We start from the raw sequence: 18,162 nt of genomic DNA, 5'->3' as shown, positions 1-18,162 counted from the left end.
CATACGCGAGCAAAACCTCGGTCTTAACAATAGGATAGACTCATACTTGGAGGGAGGTATAAGACATCCTAGACCAGCTGGGGGCCTACCCGCCAGTTCAGCTCTCAAAAGAAATAGTTCTTAGAGAGGGACTGAAGCTAGATACACTAATATCTAACCACTCAGAACCTGAGTGATATACAATGATATATGGGATAACCATTGTATAGGGAACCAAAGAGAAACTGACTGTCCAAAAACAAACCAAGGCACTAGGGTTTGTAGTACTCCCGACTCCTCCTTGCCAAGGAGCGGAGCCCATGCTACTAAATAGTGGGTAAGATACTGTATACTGCACGACTACACAAACAGTATGACTACCTCACTCACCTGTATCAGACCAGTCCAGCAAATGACGTGTCAATTCCCTAAACCGCCCGAAGGAAGTAGGAAAGGTACAAGAGAAAGAAGAAGGCCAGCCAACTCACTCATTCTCTCATCTACACAATCATCTTAGGTAAGATACAAAGGTGCCCCGTTAAGGGCAACTATGAGTTACACAACCTGTTGGGCAGCCACCACAGGACCCAGGGAAAACGTGTCCATAGATCTGTGGGCAACATCCATAAGATAGAAGGAGGTGAATGTGGACTGGCGTAACCAAGTACCAGCGCTCACCACTCTATGTACAGCCAAGTTCTTTTTGAAAGCCAGGGAGGGACCAATACCCCTAACTTCATGTGCTCTAGCCTGCACAGACATGGTGATGGAATCATCAAGAGTCAAGTGTGCCTGTCTGATGGCTTCCCGTATCCAAAAAGAGATAGTATTCTTAGACACCTCTTTCTTTGTACGGCCTGTACTGACAAAAAATCTGCAGCAGACTGGTCTAAGGTGCCGAGTCCTTTTAAGATAGCAACGCAGGGCCCAGACAGGGCACAATAAAAGCTCTTGAGCACCACCACAAACAAAGTCAGTCAGTGATGGAATGGAAAACGAAGCGAACCTGTCATCATGCACCAAGGGATTTTGGGTCTTCGCCACGAATTCCGGGACAAATTCGAAGGACACTGACTTCCAACCCCTGGTGTGCTTCACCTCATAACTCGGACCGTGGAGCTCTCCTACCCTTTTGGAAGATGCCAAAGCCAAAAGGAAAACTGTCTTGAGCGACAGGTTCCTGTCAGATGAGCGACGCAAGGGCTCATATGGACTCTTAGTCAAGCTCTTAAGCACCAAGGAAACATCCCACGTTGGAGGCTTGAGCTCTCTAGGAGAAGTCGACTGCTCAAACCCCTTAACTAGCAGGGAAAGTTCCCAGGAAGAGATGTCGATACCCTTCAGGCATAACACCAAACTCAGAGCCACCCTGTAGCCTCTAATAGCAGACACAGACAAAAGGTTGCGAGTGGATTAAAACCCCGTTTACGACACCAATCACAGTAGATCGCCTATTTGCCTTGGTAAACTGCGGAGGTTAACTTCCTAAGACTGCTGGACATGTGCCCAGCTGATTTCTGAGAAAAGCCTCTCTCTCGGAGGAGATAATTGATAGCCTCCAACCGTGAAGAGACAGGGATTCCACTGACTGGTGGAACCTTTCTGCATGGGGCTGACACAGGAGATGCCGCCAAGGGGGACATCTCTCGCAATCTCCGACAACGACGACAGCAGATCTGGAAACCATTTGACCTGAGGCCACAGAGGGGCTACCAAAGTCATTCTGAGATCCTGTGAACCCAATAGCCTGTTCAGAACCTGACGGATCAAACAAAACGAAGGTAAGGCATACACTTTCAGGTCGTCCCAGGGATGTTGGAATGCGTCTTCTGCCAATGCCAAGGGATCTGGGACCACTGAACAGAACACCTCCAGCTTCCTGTTGTAGCGCGTCGCGAAAAGGCCCAGCATGGGTCTCCCCCAAATCTGGAAAAGCCTGTCTGCCACCACTTGATGAAGGAACCACTCTGTGCCTATGATCTGATCCCGGCGACTGAGTTTGTCTGCGACCACGTTCCATTTCCCTGGGACATACCTGGCTGAGAGCTCTACCGAATTGCTGATTGCCCACTGGTGAAGCTCGACGGTCAAGGTGAAGTTGCTGAGAAACTAGGTCTCCCTGTTTGTTCACATAGGCTACCACCGTGGTGTTGTCCGACATGAGAAAGACAAAGCGACCCTCTACCATTCTCCGAAACTCCTTCAGACACAGGAAAGCCGCCTTCAACTCCAAGACGTTGATATGCTGCTGCATGTCCTCCAAACCCAAAACGCCTAAAGTGATGAGGCCGCCTAAGTGCGCGCCCAAACCTGCGAGGGAGGCGTCCGAAAACAGAAGGAAGTCCGGAGGGAGAGAACGCGGAGGGACGCCCTTCAATAGATTCTGGTCGTCCAACCACCAATGAAGGTCTTCTCTCACTTCCAAAGACAGTGGGACCATAAACAGGGGAGAGTCCCCCGCCGGAGACCAGAATTCCCCCAGTCTCCATTGCAGAGACCGAAGATGAAGACGCCCATGAGGGACCAGCTTCTCCAGGGAAGATAGTACTCCCAGAAGAACCTGCCACTGATGAGCTGACTGATGCGACTTGATAGGAAGTTGCGCACCACTGCCTGCAACTTCTCCAATCTCTGATCCGATGGGAAAACTCTTGCAACTGTTGTATCGATGACCATGCCCAGGTAGAGAATCCTTTGAGTGGGTACCAGGTTCAACTTATCCTGGTTGACTAATATGCCCAGGTCTAGACAGAACCGAAGAAGACGATCCCTGTCTTGCAGCAGCTTCTCCCTGGAATCTGCCAAGACCAACCAATCATCGAGGTACCTCAGCAAACGGATCCCCTGAGCATGGGCCCAACTTGACACGAGAGAGAAGACCCTTGTAAACACTTGAGGGGCTGTGGTCAACCCAAAGCACAAGACTTTGAACTCTAAGATCTTGTTCGCAAGAGAGAAGCAAAGGAACTTCCTGGACGTGGGATGAACAGGGATTTGGAAGTATGCGTCCTTTAAGTCCATCGAAAGCACGAAGTCGCCTTCCCTCACGGCTGCCAACACTGAGCGCGGGGTCCCCATCTTGAACCGTGTTTTCCTGATGAAGCAATTCAAGGTGGATAAGTCGATCACAGGCCTCCATCCTCCCGACGCCTTGGGCACCAAGAAAATGTGACTGTAAAACCCCGGGGACGGACGCCCTACTTCCGCTATTGCATCCTTGTCCAGCATCTTCTGTACTTCCTCCTGAAGAGCCAAAAACTTCAGAAAATCTGGGGGATACGTCTTCCTGAGCTGCGGCTTGTCCGACAGAGGAGGAGAGAAGTCGAATGGTAACAGGTATCCCACCCGAAGGACATCTACCACCCACTTCTCCGCCCCGTAACTCTGCCACTTGGCCCAATGGCCAGCCAGGCACCCCCACCCGTGGCGCTTGAGAGGGAGAGGCACCCAACGTACCGACGGCCCCATTGACCTCTGCCCCTGGGGCCTCTTTTTGGTTTAAAGGAATGAGAGCGAAAGGGGCGTTGATCCTGAGACTTGGGCTGTGTCGAACGGGAAGGCCCTGCCAAACTCGAGGTCCTCGATGGCCTACCAGGCGACAATCTCCTCGATTGCTGTTGGACCGCGGGAGGAGGAGGGGCCAGACATCTCCGAGGGCGGGACTCTGATTTAGACACGGCTTGGTGCACCAGTCGGTCCTTGGTGTCAGCCCGACGTTGGTCTATCGCATTTTTGAGTTCTGTCCATGGAAACAAAAATTGCGACTCCAACAGATCAACGTTCCTCAAGGCCAGCAAAGACTCGGTGTCAAGCGACCTCTCCATCCTAGACAAAGCAGCGTCCCTCCTAACCAAAAGATTAGCCCATAAATTGGCACTGAGGTGAGCAAAATAAGAAAACGCCTTGCCCCCGGACTGCAAAAGACTGGCAAGCGAGGCGGCACTCACTAACCCTTCAGGGGACCTGTCAGAAGCTATCTTGGCAATCACCACAGACCAGAGGTCCAGCCAAGAAACCGTCTGCAACATGGAGGCCACCGTAGATTCCAAAGCTAAGGCGTCTTGCGGAGATAAGGACGGAGCCACTGACCTCACCTGTTCCAAAGTCAAACCCGGCTTCAGGCGAATGACGTCTGGGCTAAGGTGACGTGACAACAAAAAAGCAGAGCTCATAGCATAGTACTTCCTGTCTTGTGAGAGATGGGGGTAGTAGTTTGGTAGAGCCTCTAGAGCGAAGTGAACCGTCCCTGTCAGAAACAGAGGCGTTAACCTTCTGCAATACAGACTGAATGTGCCCTGACAACGGCAGCTGAAGAGATGATTTGGGGTCCTGAGTAGCTCCCACCAAGGCTTCCAAGCAAGGAGTGTAAGATGACCGAGCCTGAGTCCTACTTTCCAAATTGTTGAACCCACAAATGAGATCAACAACTTCTGAAAAGGAAGACAGAAACTCCTGCATGTCCCCCTCTTACTGCTCTGGCTCCGGCGACCGACGATGAGAAGGATGTGTAGGTTCTTCTAACGCGTTTTCTTCACCAAAATTCACAGAGGGGTTAGCAGTCAAACAGTCTGAAACCCCTACTAACCTATCTGGGCTGGGTCCAAGCGTCAGCCTCCGAGACGGACCCACTGTAACATTACAAACATCACTTACCTCATCAGGTGACTCCAGACATCCATGAACAGACACGGGCATGGGGGGGAAACTCGAGCACTCGAGATTGACAGAGAATCCCTTATAGTGGAAGTCTTGGAAGCACCAGCTAGAGAGGCAAGCAAACACTCCGGCTGCACCACCTATGTGCTCACTACCTTCAACCTCTTGACAGGCACCTTCAGATCTTTACGGCGACGAATAGGCCTTGGAGAAGAAGGAGCACTGCCATCACGTGCACGGACAGGGGAGGTTGCAACACGCTCGCGATGTGCAAGGACGGAAGGGGGGGTGGGGTGGTTGCACGTACGAGATTCGGCGGCGAAGCAACCCCTGCAGAACACACATCACTGACACTGCCCGAAACCACAGCACTCTCGGGAACACATCCGCACTGTTCCTCCCTCGGCGGCAAAGGAAGGGCAAAGTCCTTAGACTTCCAACGCTTAATACGCCTACGAGGCGTAGAGGGGGAAGAGGGAGAGGAAGACAGCACTAGCTTCTTATGCGCACTCCTCTCAGAGGGCGGGGACGAAGCAACGCGTTTCCCACCAGTCCTCCCAACCAATAAGGCAGCCGACTTCACATCCAAAACAGAGTCCAGCCTCTGAAGCACTGCCTGGCATATGGTCTCGGACTGACTTGTCAGAGAAGGCTCCGAAGACAAGGAAGGGAGATGTTTCGAACTGGGCGGCAGAGATGATGTCGCGGCTAAGTGAGGCGGATCGGAGGAGGCGACTGGGAGATACGTCATCGATGAGAGTGAAGTCACTAGCGGTGGTGACGTCATGGCTTCCCCTCTGAGCGAGGGGGAAAGAGACGCCACTGGCGGAGGAATACACAAAGATGGGCCCCGTGATGACAACAACGGGGCTGATGCCGCAGCATCACTGAGACAAGGCGACGGCAGACACCAGCGGAGCAATACAAGATGGCCAACTGCTCCCACCCGTGGAGACGAGGCCGGGAGGAGGGGGGATGGCCTGGCTGGACCGGAGAGGGGGGGTGCGAGCCTCCACAAAATGTGCTAGCCCCTAGCCCAAGCGTCTTCCAAATCGCTGCCATTTTGGACACCTCTGACTCTGGAAGAGAAGAGAAAGATGAAAAAACCTCACCCTTCTCGGGAACCGAAAAAGCTCCCAAGGAAGAGGGGGCTACATTACAAAAAAAAGACCCTGGCGACCTCCCGATACTTCCATCGGCGGATCAATGGAAGAAAAGGAAGAAGAAGCAGGGACAACGCTACTATGGGGGTTGACTACTGTGGAAGACGAAACATCGGGAATAGGAGCAAAGCCCTCCCAAGTAGGAAGAGTGGAGACTCTCCGATGTTCCCTCTTAGCATAAAACTTCCTCCACTGCTCCAAAGGCCATGCCCGGCATTCTGTACAAGGATTCGTAATCGTATAAAAATTAGAACGACACCTACTGCATGTGATGTGAGGGTCTGTCATTGACGAAGCCAAAAAACGAGAACACAGGAACCCAGGAACTCCGGGGCACAAACGCTGATGTCGAGGAGCAGAAGAAGCCATAATACCAGGTAAAAACACACACAAACACACTAAAGGAAACGAAACGGGCAAGAACCGGGAAAAGGCCAAGAAAGGAAAAAACCCAACTCTTGTACAGGCGGTTAAGAAAAGACTGGAGTAGATGATCGGTGTTTGACCACTCTTCACCCGATCTACGCATGCGTTGCCAGATACCACAAGGTTCCTTGCTTTCATCTGCTTTTTAACCAGATCCAGCTAGGCGCTAGAAATGATCCTATTGTTAAGACCGAGGCCGAGGTTTGTTCGCGAATGAACAAACAAGTGTGCATCACAAAAGACTAAGGCAGCAATAGATGTATGTATACTCACTCTCCATCTCATCTCATGCAATATTATTACATTGCTGAATATTCTTGGTCCTAATACCTAGCTTTTGCTCTTCAATGAATGTATCCCTCACTACCTTAATTTCTTTAAACTACTGACGACTCAATTCCCCACCAGCAATGCAGTGTAATGAGAACAATACTATAGATATTTTGTTTTTTCCTTTTATATATTGTGCATACACACCTTCACAACACTTGCAAGCATTACTAACCTCATTATTGACCATGGCAAATGGAGAGTAGAACATCTGCTCATCAGATTTGCCACATATCATGCACATTTTAATGGGTGTTCTATTATTTATTGGGTATTCACAGCACATTCTGATTGTCTTTGCTCGATTCACCATTGCACATAAATTCTCGCGGAATCTATCGCTGTCCTCTTGCTGACAAGCCACAACCATGCAAGGCCTGTAAAACATCTTTTCATCAATATTCCTATTTGGTCTTCATGGGAAAAAATCAGTCAACATTAATGTGTTCATTTATGGTCTAATTAAATTAAAAAATAATGGTATAAACAATATTGACTAACTTAAAGGCAATAGCTTGTAATTGATAAATACACAATGACCACTGACAAAAGAATATTGAGAAATGGTATACAAAAATCCTCTTTTAATGTGTGTACATCAAAAACCTATTGATCTGATGATGCAAATGCCTAAAAGATAGATAATTTTCTAAAAACAAAATGTTTTTCTTACAAACCCATTTCTTATAACTAGCAAAATCCCCCAGACACTTCAGTCCCTGTAAAAGAAAACAGAGCCAGCAAAGTTGCTTTTCCAAATATGTAACACCGAATTATATTTGTCTTGAAACAAATCCAGTACAGTGCTTGAGACTAGCCCAAATCATGAATAAGGTGGGAAAGAATCTAGCAGCTAAAACTTTCATACAGCCACTACCCAACATACAAATGAGTTGGGTTCTGGACGGTCGTACATATCTTATTGTTTGTAAGTTAGTTTTAAATATGTAATGCATAATTTTTGTTGATGCTCATATGTAATTCCAAGTCAAAGATTATACTGTTTTCATTGATTTTTTTTTATCATACCGTATTTTAAAGAATTACTTTGGATGTTAATGAGGTCTTCCAACTGGTGGCACTAAGTGGGGAGAGGTGCCCACTCTATTGTCTCTTACCCCTGCCTCTGCCTCTATTTTCCCTCCCTCTTGTATTTTCGCTCTGAAACTGAAAGGGCCGTTATTGAGATGGCTTCTTCACTGAAGGAGCTGATTTAGTAGGTTTGGGATCAAGAGTAGATCTCACTATCTTCTTTTAAGAAACCTGTTAAGTCTGCCTTCCAACATTAGGCTGAATGACAACAGACTTATTAACGGCCTTCTGTACCAGCCTATTGTTAGTATCTGTTCGTCGTTTATTGATGGCTGCTCCAATCTATCCTTTGGCGCAGCAACAATTGGGAGTCCAAAATATCACCATTGCAGAGTGATAAGAGAGAATCCACAAAATGGTTTATCTTGGCTAAAGCTACATTTCTTCTCATTAAAAAAAAAGTTAGCCCATTGGCACTCAGATTGGTTAAATGAGATAGCCTTAGAACCAGATTGAAGCAATCTGATAAAAGCTGCCTCATCTAGTGAACTCCTTGCCGAATCAGAAGAGGTCGTTAGCTACAGCTGTTGACCATAAATCTCGCCAAGATGCCATCTGCAAGACTTAGAGGCAGTCAACTCTAATGCAGCAGCTTCTTGACATGTAAGAGAAGGGCATTCCATTCCAACTTGATCCAAAGTCAGTCCTGGTCTCAATCGAACAATGTCTAGGTTACTCTATCTACTCAGGAGAGAAATAACTGGAGTCTTGTAAAGTCCCCAACTTGAACAATCTATCGTAATGAGTTATCCCAACCCAAAATCCATGAGTTCACATGTCATAGTACTGATTCTGCATGACTAGAACACAGCAATGCAAAGGACGTCATAATATCTTAAGTCCTAAAGTGCTTCAATGCCAGTCGTAGTGATCGTTGAAGGAAATGGAGTTCTCTTTAAAAAGAAACTCCTGATTATCTAAGTCTTCCCCCTTCATAAATATGTCACTATAAGAGGAAGGCACCAGATGATCACGAATACTCGCTCTCGAGGCCAAAGCACCCTTATCACACGATGATCATCCATCTTCTCTAGGCCTAGCTGTCACCTTGATGTCCTGGAAACAATGACAGTCGAATTCTTTCCATGCTCCTCGATCTTGAAGACGAACGTCTCTGATCTCTCACGTCCAATCAATCCTATGACGAATTTCATGCATACCTATCCACACTTCTTGATTTGGGCACTGTCATCTTTCCCCCTAACTTTGAACAGTTGTACCGGAGATACAGGTACTTCATCACGTATACTTCCTGTTAGTTGAGAAACCAGTACTAATCCCAAAGCCAAATTCAGTGAAACTTTCATTACTGTCTAGATTTTCTACGCAGAATGACTGAGGAAGCACACTGAACACCAACCTCTACGACCGAGCCTTTACCGTTCATACTCGCAGGGATGTGACAATCCAGGTTCGAAGAAGAAGCAATTTTTCTTCTTTTCTTGGCACGAGGATCAGCCATGATGAAGTCCCTGATTCTCCATCTCTTAACTGGAGCACACACTGGAACAACAGATGACTCCGACAAAGAGGACGAAGAATAAGAAGTAGATGACTCACGTCTCTTCTTGCACGCTGATTAAACTTCTCCTCAAACTGTTAATTTCTCCATCACAGTTCTGTATAGATATCTAATGTCATGCTGTCTATTAATTACATTACATACAGTTTATAAGTATTAATGTACATTTGACATTAGATATCTATACAAGTTCCTGCAAAGGAATCTGTCGGTGCACTCATTGATGTCATCATCTCAGAAGACGTAGCTGTTACTGTAGACACGGAAATGTCACATCACTGATGGACCTGGTTGTGACAACGCAACACTGGACGAAACGTGAAGTTAGTACTATCGTAGGCAATAGAAAGGGAGCCCCAATATTGCAGAATTGGTACCATACGCATCCCGGTATTTGTCTAGTCAATCCAACATGTGGAGACCTGGGGGGGGAGAAGGGATACCCAAGGTATGAGGTACTGGAGGTGGTGAAAACCATGTAGTGGGACAATAGGCCATCCAAGGTTGGTAATCCTGATAGGCCTACAGAGGTCCACAAGCTCGCCATCCTATAAGCATCCTGAGCTGGAAGTTGAGATAAAGGAGATGCGCCATCCCCTCCAACATCCCAATTGGAAAGAAGAGGCATAATTATGCAAAGAGCCACCTGAAACCCTTTCCAATGCATCCACCGACGAATCAGACAAATAGGAAGGGGTATGGGAAACTTCTAGTACAGTAGGAGAAACAAATTAAAGCATACTACTATGAGATTCAGGGCCTCTGTAACACTGTTTTTTCACAATAACTTTTTATCTATGCATTTCATAAATATAGCGCTTATTCAGAATACATATTATATCAACACATAAATTTTTAGTGTATTCTGCACTACGTAAGTTGAATAAATTTGGTACATATAATGTAAAAGTGACCTTTTTTGAAGACGGGCCAACTTACTCAGAGAAAAGGTTTCGAACGCACTCGTTACGTAACTTATGACATCATTTCTTCCCTGTTTCTCGATGGATGATTGGCTATACGTAACGAAGGCTAAACCTCTGGCAACAATGACATACAAATTTAAATACATGCAAAGCAGTACACCTTTATGAACTCTGGAACCTCCCCACTGATAATTGTCATAATGAACAAACCAACAAAATATGTTAATAAATACAAAAACACTTCGATTATTAGTCTAACTCCCAAAATAAGTTTCCAAAGAAATTACAGTCTACTTTATAGGTCACAATCAGATTGACAAGATGTAGGGAATAGTTGGTAATTACCAAAAACATAGTAGACAAACTTGATTTGATAACTGTTATATCCTATGTCAAGCAATTTTATTTATTGGCTATCTACCTATTTACTGAAAAAAAATAGCCGGTACCGTATATTGGCTTTAAACTTTCACCAATAATTATCGTCAGAATGGTGACTTCATGAGGCTCCACCCACTTTCGCCTCGTTATAATTCAGGATAACACTGAAGGCTACCATGGGCATGGTTGGATTAGAAAATTTAACTTCTGGCTATAAAAACTAATTTCTCAAGTAGTTGTAAGAAGTGCTAAATGATCCTCAAGGATCCCAGCAGTTGGTCTAAACGTTTAATTCATGTATATTACTGCTATACTGTTGAGGCACTACTGCTACAGTAGTATTACTACGCTAGCACTGATACCCCATCCACATCTATGTATCGTTCCGCCATTCATAAAGTCTTTGGGTTTCAGAGCCGATGGCATTTCTGTCTGGTGGATGGGCGGGGCAACATTTAGTCAAGAGGTGTTTGTTTACTTTGCTTACGTAATGAATGTTTTTCGACTCTTGGCTCGTAATCATTGGCCATGGCGTCGGCTAGTTCATTTTTACTCTATAAAAATCAAAACCATCGGGTTTAGGTTATTGATAATGCTGACAAAATTTGTGTGTGGTTGTAAAATATACATATGTCAACTTTCAGCTACATCCGATGCTTTGATAAGGAGCAAAGTCCAAAAAACCGTGTTACAGAGACCATGAATCTCATAGTAGTTGTTGTTATCTGATTCAGTTGTTCATAGTAAAACAGCTGTTTCTTTCAATTGCTCATGGATGTTTGTGTTTACACAATTGAGTATAATGTTACTAATGATACTAATTTCATAATTATCATTCTCTTTTACTTTTTTTAGCTTATTTAACTATAAGATGGGATGGATAAAAAAAAAATGGAGGAAAAGAGGTTAGTCTATTGTAATTTAGTCTCTCAAAAAATGAACTTGCATGACACATGAGATACATGATAAAATCATTTTTAAAGGGTGAAAATTTGGGAGTCACATGATATGTGAGTTTGTGTAACGAGTATATATAGTACGTGGACTCACTAGATCACTGTCGAACCTGGCCCTCTTAGATTGTGTCCAGCTTCCTGGACTTCAATCTAAAGTGTGTACAGGGCAGCAAGTGCCTCTCAAATTTTATGGTAGGTGGAGCTTGTACTTTTACCTTTCATGACACACTTCTGGTCTTGTCTCGTCCTTCTTGAAGTAAATCATCCACCAAAGAAGGAAAAGGTAAAAGAACAAGAGCAAAATGACCTGTGTCTATTAGCGATGTAAGCTGAAGGTTTGTTAATCAACTAAACCATTCTTTCTAACCTTCCATGTTTCTGATGGTCAGGTATTCTGGAGCAGCCCTATTCGTCAGGTTGGATTGGACGCGGATACAGTCATCAATGTTTCGCTAGCTTGCATTGGTTGGCTACAATAATTGGGACACTGGTTGTCAGTGTTGAAAGGATTAAAGGAGGAGCTTAACATGCTAGAGTGGCTGTGACAGTAATTGCAGCTCTCATCATGAGTCCAGATACTGAAACTACTAGTGTCAAGAATACTGAAGTGGCATTGTTTAAAGCTATTATCATGGCCTTGGACCTTGAAGCAACTCTGTAGTAGTTTTGATCACTGGAACATCTTGGTATACTGGAGATAAATACTCTGGTCATGGCTCCTAACACTAATGTGCCTTTGATCCTTGCATGGTTTGGTCTTGAACGTCCCTGTCTTCTGACATGGATCTGGTATAAGGTTGCAGATATCTCTGCTTGAACAGTCCTGGTCTTGGCTCTTGACATTTCATGGCTTTGGTTCCTGGCCTCTGGGTGTTCCCTCATAAAGGTCTGAGCATGGCATGGCCTACAAAATCAGCACTACTCTGGTCATGGCAAGACTACCCAGGTCACAATGTATTTAGTTGCATCTCCTGATATCAACACAACTTAAGTCCAGGCACAGGGCTGCTTTTGGTTTCATTGGTCTATCTGCAACAAAGTTCCTGATACTATACATTGTTCTGATTACAACTTTGGTCATAGGTAAATTTCAGATCCAGCAGTGATACTTCTCTTTTCATAGTTCAGGTCACTGAAATGTAAGTATACTGTTATGGCTCAGTGCTTGCTAATGCAAAAATCTCGCCCCTCAAGGAAAAAGAAAATGTCAAATTCCACTGCTCCTTCAGTATACAACACAACAAAGCCAAGTATGATATAGCTGTGGTTCAGCCAGGTGAACTGATTGGATGGTTATGGATGGCTCCATCTGACAATAGTAAATGCCTTCTTGGAGGTGGACGACAGTGTTGGAATGATATGGTAGTGTGTTGGGTGAAAGCACAGCAGCTATATCATCTGAAGAGAGATGTCTCAAAGATGTTCCTTAATTCCTATTGGTGATGTGGTTCTACTATAAATCAACAACTAAAGCTGATGAAGTTTATTAGCTGTAGAATCCTTAGGGTATCTCCTATAATGTTTTCTTAGTTTACTGTCCACTTTTCAAGAGGAAAGACAGGTAAGACTGGGTGACCACTCCTTATCCCAACAAATACAACATAAACAAATTGCATGGCTTACCAAGGAGGCATATCAATACAAAAGATACAGATCATAATACACGTAATTAGGAATTAGCATAAATGCTAGAAAACATAAATAGCAATATAACACAATAATCACCGTGTAAAAGAGAATATATCGACCAAAGCAGAGGCAAAAAAGTAATAAATAAGAAGGATTAAAGCAGATAATTACTCAGTACATGGAAACACAGTATTTGACAATATACTGTACAGTATAATATCCAATGACAATATTACCAAGTGGATTGAAGAAACATTAACCAAACAAGAATCTGATACCAGAACAAAACCAAAAAAAATATAAGCAAAATGGTGAGAAGTACAGAAAGCATATTTTCCTCTTCTTGTAACAGATTATCTAATCCTAAATACTAAACCTAGTTACCAAAGAAGCAAACTGGTGTTAATTTGAGAAATTATACTACAATCCAAACAATCGTTAACAGAAGACATAAAATATTAAAAAGATACCAAAATATGTAAACAAGAAAATACATAACAAGCATAAAAGGCAAAACTTGAATAGGAACTGTTCTTCCTGTACACAAAAAGAAAACAGGAAATATCACTTATTCTGATGAGTTATTCTTCACCTGGAAAAGTTACGAAATTCAAAAGTTTATTTCAAAACCAAAACTACACCAGTTTATTATGAATTTTGGAGTTAACTATGTAATTATGAAAATTTGAGCACTCCTTGGAAGATTAAAATGTGGAGGGTCTGTAGAATCCCTTAAGCAGTGGCTTGACTCACTCACAGATGTACAGTAATGACTGAAGTGTCTGTTGGAGATTATGGGATCTAAAGGCACATCCACAGCTCTACCAGTCAAGTAACATTCGTCTACAGACTCGGGTGTCTGGGATATTTCATGACTATAATTATTGTAACAGCAATTATTCAAACACTTTGATTCCCTCCACAAAAAAAAAAGGCAGAGAAAATGCAAAACTTACGTGTCTCCCTCAGTGTCTTTCTTCGTAAGTTCTTCGTTGCTTATCTTGGCCATTTTCCTGAAAATTGTAAACTTTAGTCAAGCCTTAATGGTCTGGAAACTAATCGTGCAAACAGTGCTTAGATTAAATTTTTTTATTTCCCTTTTAGTGATACCTACAAAAGGCATCAGATGTCAATAACTTTTGTAATAATCTACATATATTGTTATAAAACTGCTGAACCATATAGCCACTTCAATTCAGAAAATGAAATTCAATGACATCATCATACGTACTTTGATGCTTTATCAAATAGCTGTCTATCCAGACACTGGTGGATTTCAAGTTCAGCTTCCCGCCGGGACAAATCAAAATCAGTCATTGGAGGCTGTGAATAAATAAAAATCAATATTAACATGAAGAAAATATTAATCAAAAGGATACCTAATTAGCATGAACAGGATATTCATTAAAAAGAGTTGATTTTCACCTTGGTTCACTGTTTTTAATCTCGGCTTATTTACCTCTTTATCTTATACCCTTTACTCTTCAACCTTCACAATAATAGTAACATTTTGGGCTGGCTAAGTGTGCTTCTAGAAAGCTGGGCTGTTTGTAAGTCCTAGATGGACAAATTTAAGGTGGTCTCAATTACTTGTTTACTTATTTCATATTTTCACCCAAACAAATACACACAGTGGTTAATTCTATGTAGAATCTTGAGTTCTAAACTGCTACCTGGTTCAATGTCATTAGGTCTACAAGCTTCTGTAGTTACTTGTATGTTTTTATTACTAATGTGGTAAGTCTGTCTTAATATAATTAACTACCTTACCTCTTGCATTTTTTCTCATCTACTTCTTCTATTACAAATATGTATGCATACCAGATTGCAAGTAGAAGACAGTAACATTAAGTGGAAAGCAATTTTGCATTTGTAAAGCATTAACTTCTGATTGGAAAATAACATATGAAATAATTCATACGATTTTTTACTTACTGTTGGCTCTGTTGGTCGGAAATTGAAGAAATCATTGCTGCTGTTTTGAAGATTTTGATTTTCCAGGTATGTTGCATTGTTAACATCCTGGTTTACATCAGGCTGAAAAATGATAAAATACAATTCACATGATTGCAACAAGTTGTATAGAGTTAGTGTATTTCCATTATGGTAGACAGCTCATTATCATTATTTCAGATTATTACTATCTCTCCATTCTTTTTTCTACTATACACTTTATGCTTGAATTCTCATCTGTTCTTGGTTATCTGTGCCCTTTTCAGCATTTCCTGGACCCTCATGCATTGGCTACTCCCCATCCATGTATTAAACCTTTTGACACCACATCTCAAAGCTAAATCAATTGTACGATGATCCTCCTCCTGTACTTAAGCCATGAATTTCCCTTAGGGTACTAGTTACAGTGTGCTTTGCAAGGCACACTGCTGCATTACTTTAAGACCTTTATTTTTCATCTATTCCCTGCAGTCTCTTCTCACTTAGTTGTCTAACTACTTTACTTCATCCCATGTACATTTCTAATTTATGGATAGTATGTGTGTGGCCATGTGACTTTTGAGGTCAAATTAATCCAAATACTAATCTAAATGGCTGTGAATCTGTACAGGCCTTGTACATACTTTAAAGATTTTTAGTGTTTACTTTTGGGGTCTCACTGTTATACAAACACCCATTATTAAAACTTTTACACTATATTTGATCCTTTTCACAATTAGGAAGGGTTCATTTTAACTTTACAAATTGGTCTTTTATGGTTTAATGCTTTCTACCCTAGCTCTCAGAAATGTTCGATATTTTGACAAACTGTTGAACACCAAGTCAATCAAGAGCAAATTTTGTGATTAATTTGAGTGCTGTATGCTGAGAAAAGTTCAAGGAGACTGAGCAAGACAATAGTACAGGCAGTTGTTTCCTGCAGCACCCCATAACTAAAAAAATGCCCATTAACAGTAACACCATCATAATAATGGGAATAAATGGTGCTTGTGGTACCATAAAACCAGGTTATGGTGCCATAAAATTGGGTACAGCTCTGTAAAATCAGCTTGATGGCGATGTGAGCCAAGCATCGAAAAGTTGGAACGCCGCAACCCAGGGACTGCCTGTACCATATATGCTCCTTCCTACCACAACACTACAATACTAGACCAGAGGTTAATCGTGCGTATAATACAATTCTTTCCTTTTACCTGGAACTTGATTTAAATTTTGTCCTGGACATTTTTCTCAACATTTACTTATTACAAGAGAGTGTTCGCATGAAGTTTTGGGTGATTAGCCTAAGCTGGAGATTGACAAAATGAGTGCAGTACAGTACACTATCCTTTCTGCTCATGAAGTGTTAATTACTTCCGTTTACTAAATGGTTCAATGATGTGATGAACTACATTTTCTGAATGTTGGTGTGTGGTTATGCTGGCCATCAAAAGGACCATCCAGACTTGTATATTTATCTTGCTAAGTATTATGTGGGTGTATTTTTGGAAAATGCATTTATTAGACTTATGCTATTAAGTTTGCTACTTTGTATTTTATGGGAGTTTATTTTCTTTGCCCACATATCCACCAAATAGTCTGGTAGTCTATAAGTCCTCTTCCTTCATTTAGAAATGCTCATATCAACACATGTGCCCCTAAGACCAGCCCTAATAAGTTGATATAAACACATAGGTCTGGACATGTTCAAATGTTGAATAATAAAAATATTTTAACATACATGCATGAAGCCTTCCAGTGATTCCTCAAGTCGCCGCCTGATGGGGAGCAACTGCGCTAAAGTAGGAACAGGGGTGTTTGGATTGTTCTCCACTTTTGCAATCGCCTAAAAAAAAATAATAATTATGCAATAATCATGTAGTATAACTTATGTTAGGGTGAAACAGATGGAATTGTCAGAGTAGCAAGTTCATCTGCAAATTCCTGGAAAAGCCAGGCAGAGAGGCCACCAATTCCATAAGCTTTCATGCAATCAATACCCCCATATTCTTAGTGTGAATTTCAAATGAAAGGCAAGCTTATATAAGTATATTTACTGTACATAAGAGTTGAAAGTCAGCAAAAAAAAATGACTCGTCAGTAATCATAACAAAAAAAAAAGCTAATTATAGAGTGAGAAAAATATGCATTACCTCCAAAACATCATCAGTTGAATGAAAATGTGATGACAGAATAGGACTGTCTGGCATTTGTGGTGATAGCTGAACAAACTCGTTCTCATCCTGGAAAAAATTTGAATTTCAAAATGTTTTCCCAACATTTAAGACAAGGGATGCGATAAGAAATTAATCCTTAATGGACGGATATGCTCATGAGTAGCAATACTGATAGGCTTTGGTTTGTGGATGGAGTAACTCGTGAGTAATAATATTATGTGCCGTTGATTTCGGGGGAATCAGGCGGGAAAGAGGTGCACTTACTTCTATATCCCGTAAATTCACTAATGGCAACTTTTAGACCGGCTAAAATCCACTGAGTGGCTCATGATTGAGTTAGTTGGGATCTTGACTTCAAGGGAGGATGTACGGCCTATCTGTCTCACAAGACGTCTTTTTGTAAATTTGCTCAGAAATATGCCAAGGGGTTGCTGTTGGTTTTAGTTATATCTTTTATGACGGTATATCACTTATAATAAATGTAATTTTGCAAAGAAGTATTAGAAAAAAAGATGTGTAAATCCAAAAATTTATTGCATCCTTGTTCTCGGTAAATTTACATAAAATATTTTTCAACAAATATGCTCAGAATTTGTTACTAATTTTATTTTTGATCTGTTTTGATATTGCATTAGCTATATATATATATATGTAATTATAATTTTACAAAGTAAAATAAATTTATTTATTAGAAAAATCATGTATAACTTTGTAAAATTTATGATTGTCTTGCAAAAGAAGTCCCACAAGGGATTGTAAATACAAGTACGTAGTAATTTTCAACTTCTTGTCTAAGGTAGGGAAAATTAACGAAAAAAAAAAAATTTTCTTGCACCTTCTCAATTTGCATATCTTCCTCCTTCCATTGAGGTGTTTTTTCTTAAATTGGCCAACTTCAAAGTTTTGCCGGCATGGGGTGCTGCACATTGATTTATTATCCCCGTCCATTAAGGGTTAATATGTAAATACGTACTTGGTGAGAATAAAGTAGAA

The 18,162-nt window shown here is 42.2% G+C and overlaps 1 protein-coding gene across 5 annotated transcripts in view; it reads right to left on the bottom strand.

Annotated features, from left to right (window-relative positions):
* Window positions 1-18,162, bottom strand: part of LOC135209243 (histone-lysine N-methyltransferase SETD1B-like) — a 51,509-nt gene that overhangs the window by 20,037 nt on the left and 13,310 nt on the right. For all 5 annotated transcript variants that reach the window (XM_064241935.1, XM_064241934.1, XM_064241939.1 and 2 more), the window contains exons 8-13: window positions 17,146-17,235; window positions 16,734-16,838; window positions 14,996-15,097; window positions 14,292-14,383; window positions 14,017-14,073; window positions 6,730-6,931 (exon numbers count right to left, since the gene is read on the bottom strand). In XM_064241935.1, coding sequence (XP_064098005.1) covers window positions 6,730-6,931; window positions 14,017-14,073; window positions 14,292-14,383; window positions 14,996-15,097; window positions 16,734-16,838; window positions 17,146-17,235 — 648 coding nt within the window. The remainder of the gene's footprint in view (window positions 1-6,729; window positions 6,932-14,016; window positions 14,074-14,291; window positions 14,384-14,995; window positions 15,098-16,733; window positions 16,839-17,145; window positions 17,236-18,162) is intronic.

Source organism: Macrobrachium nipponense, chromosome 37, assembly GCF_015104395.2.
Source record: "Macrobrachium nipponense isolate FS-2020 chromosome 37, ASM1510439v2, whole genome shotgun sequence".
Taxonomy (NCBI): domain Eukaryota; kingdom Metazoa; phylum Arthropoda; class Malacostraca; order Decapoda; family Palaemonidae; genus Macrobrachium; species Macrobrachium nipponense.
The sequence above is the reverse complement of the archived record's forward strand: the minus strand, read 5'-3'. Positions and strand labels throughout refer to the sequence as shown.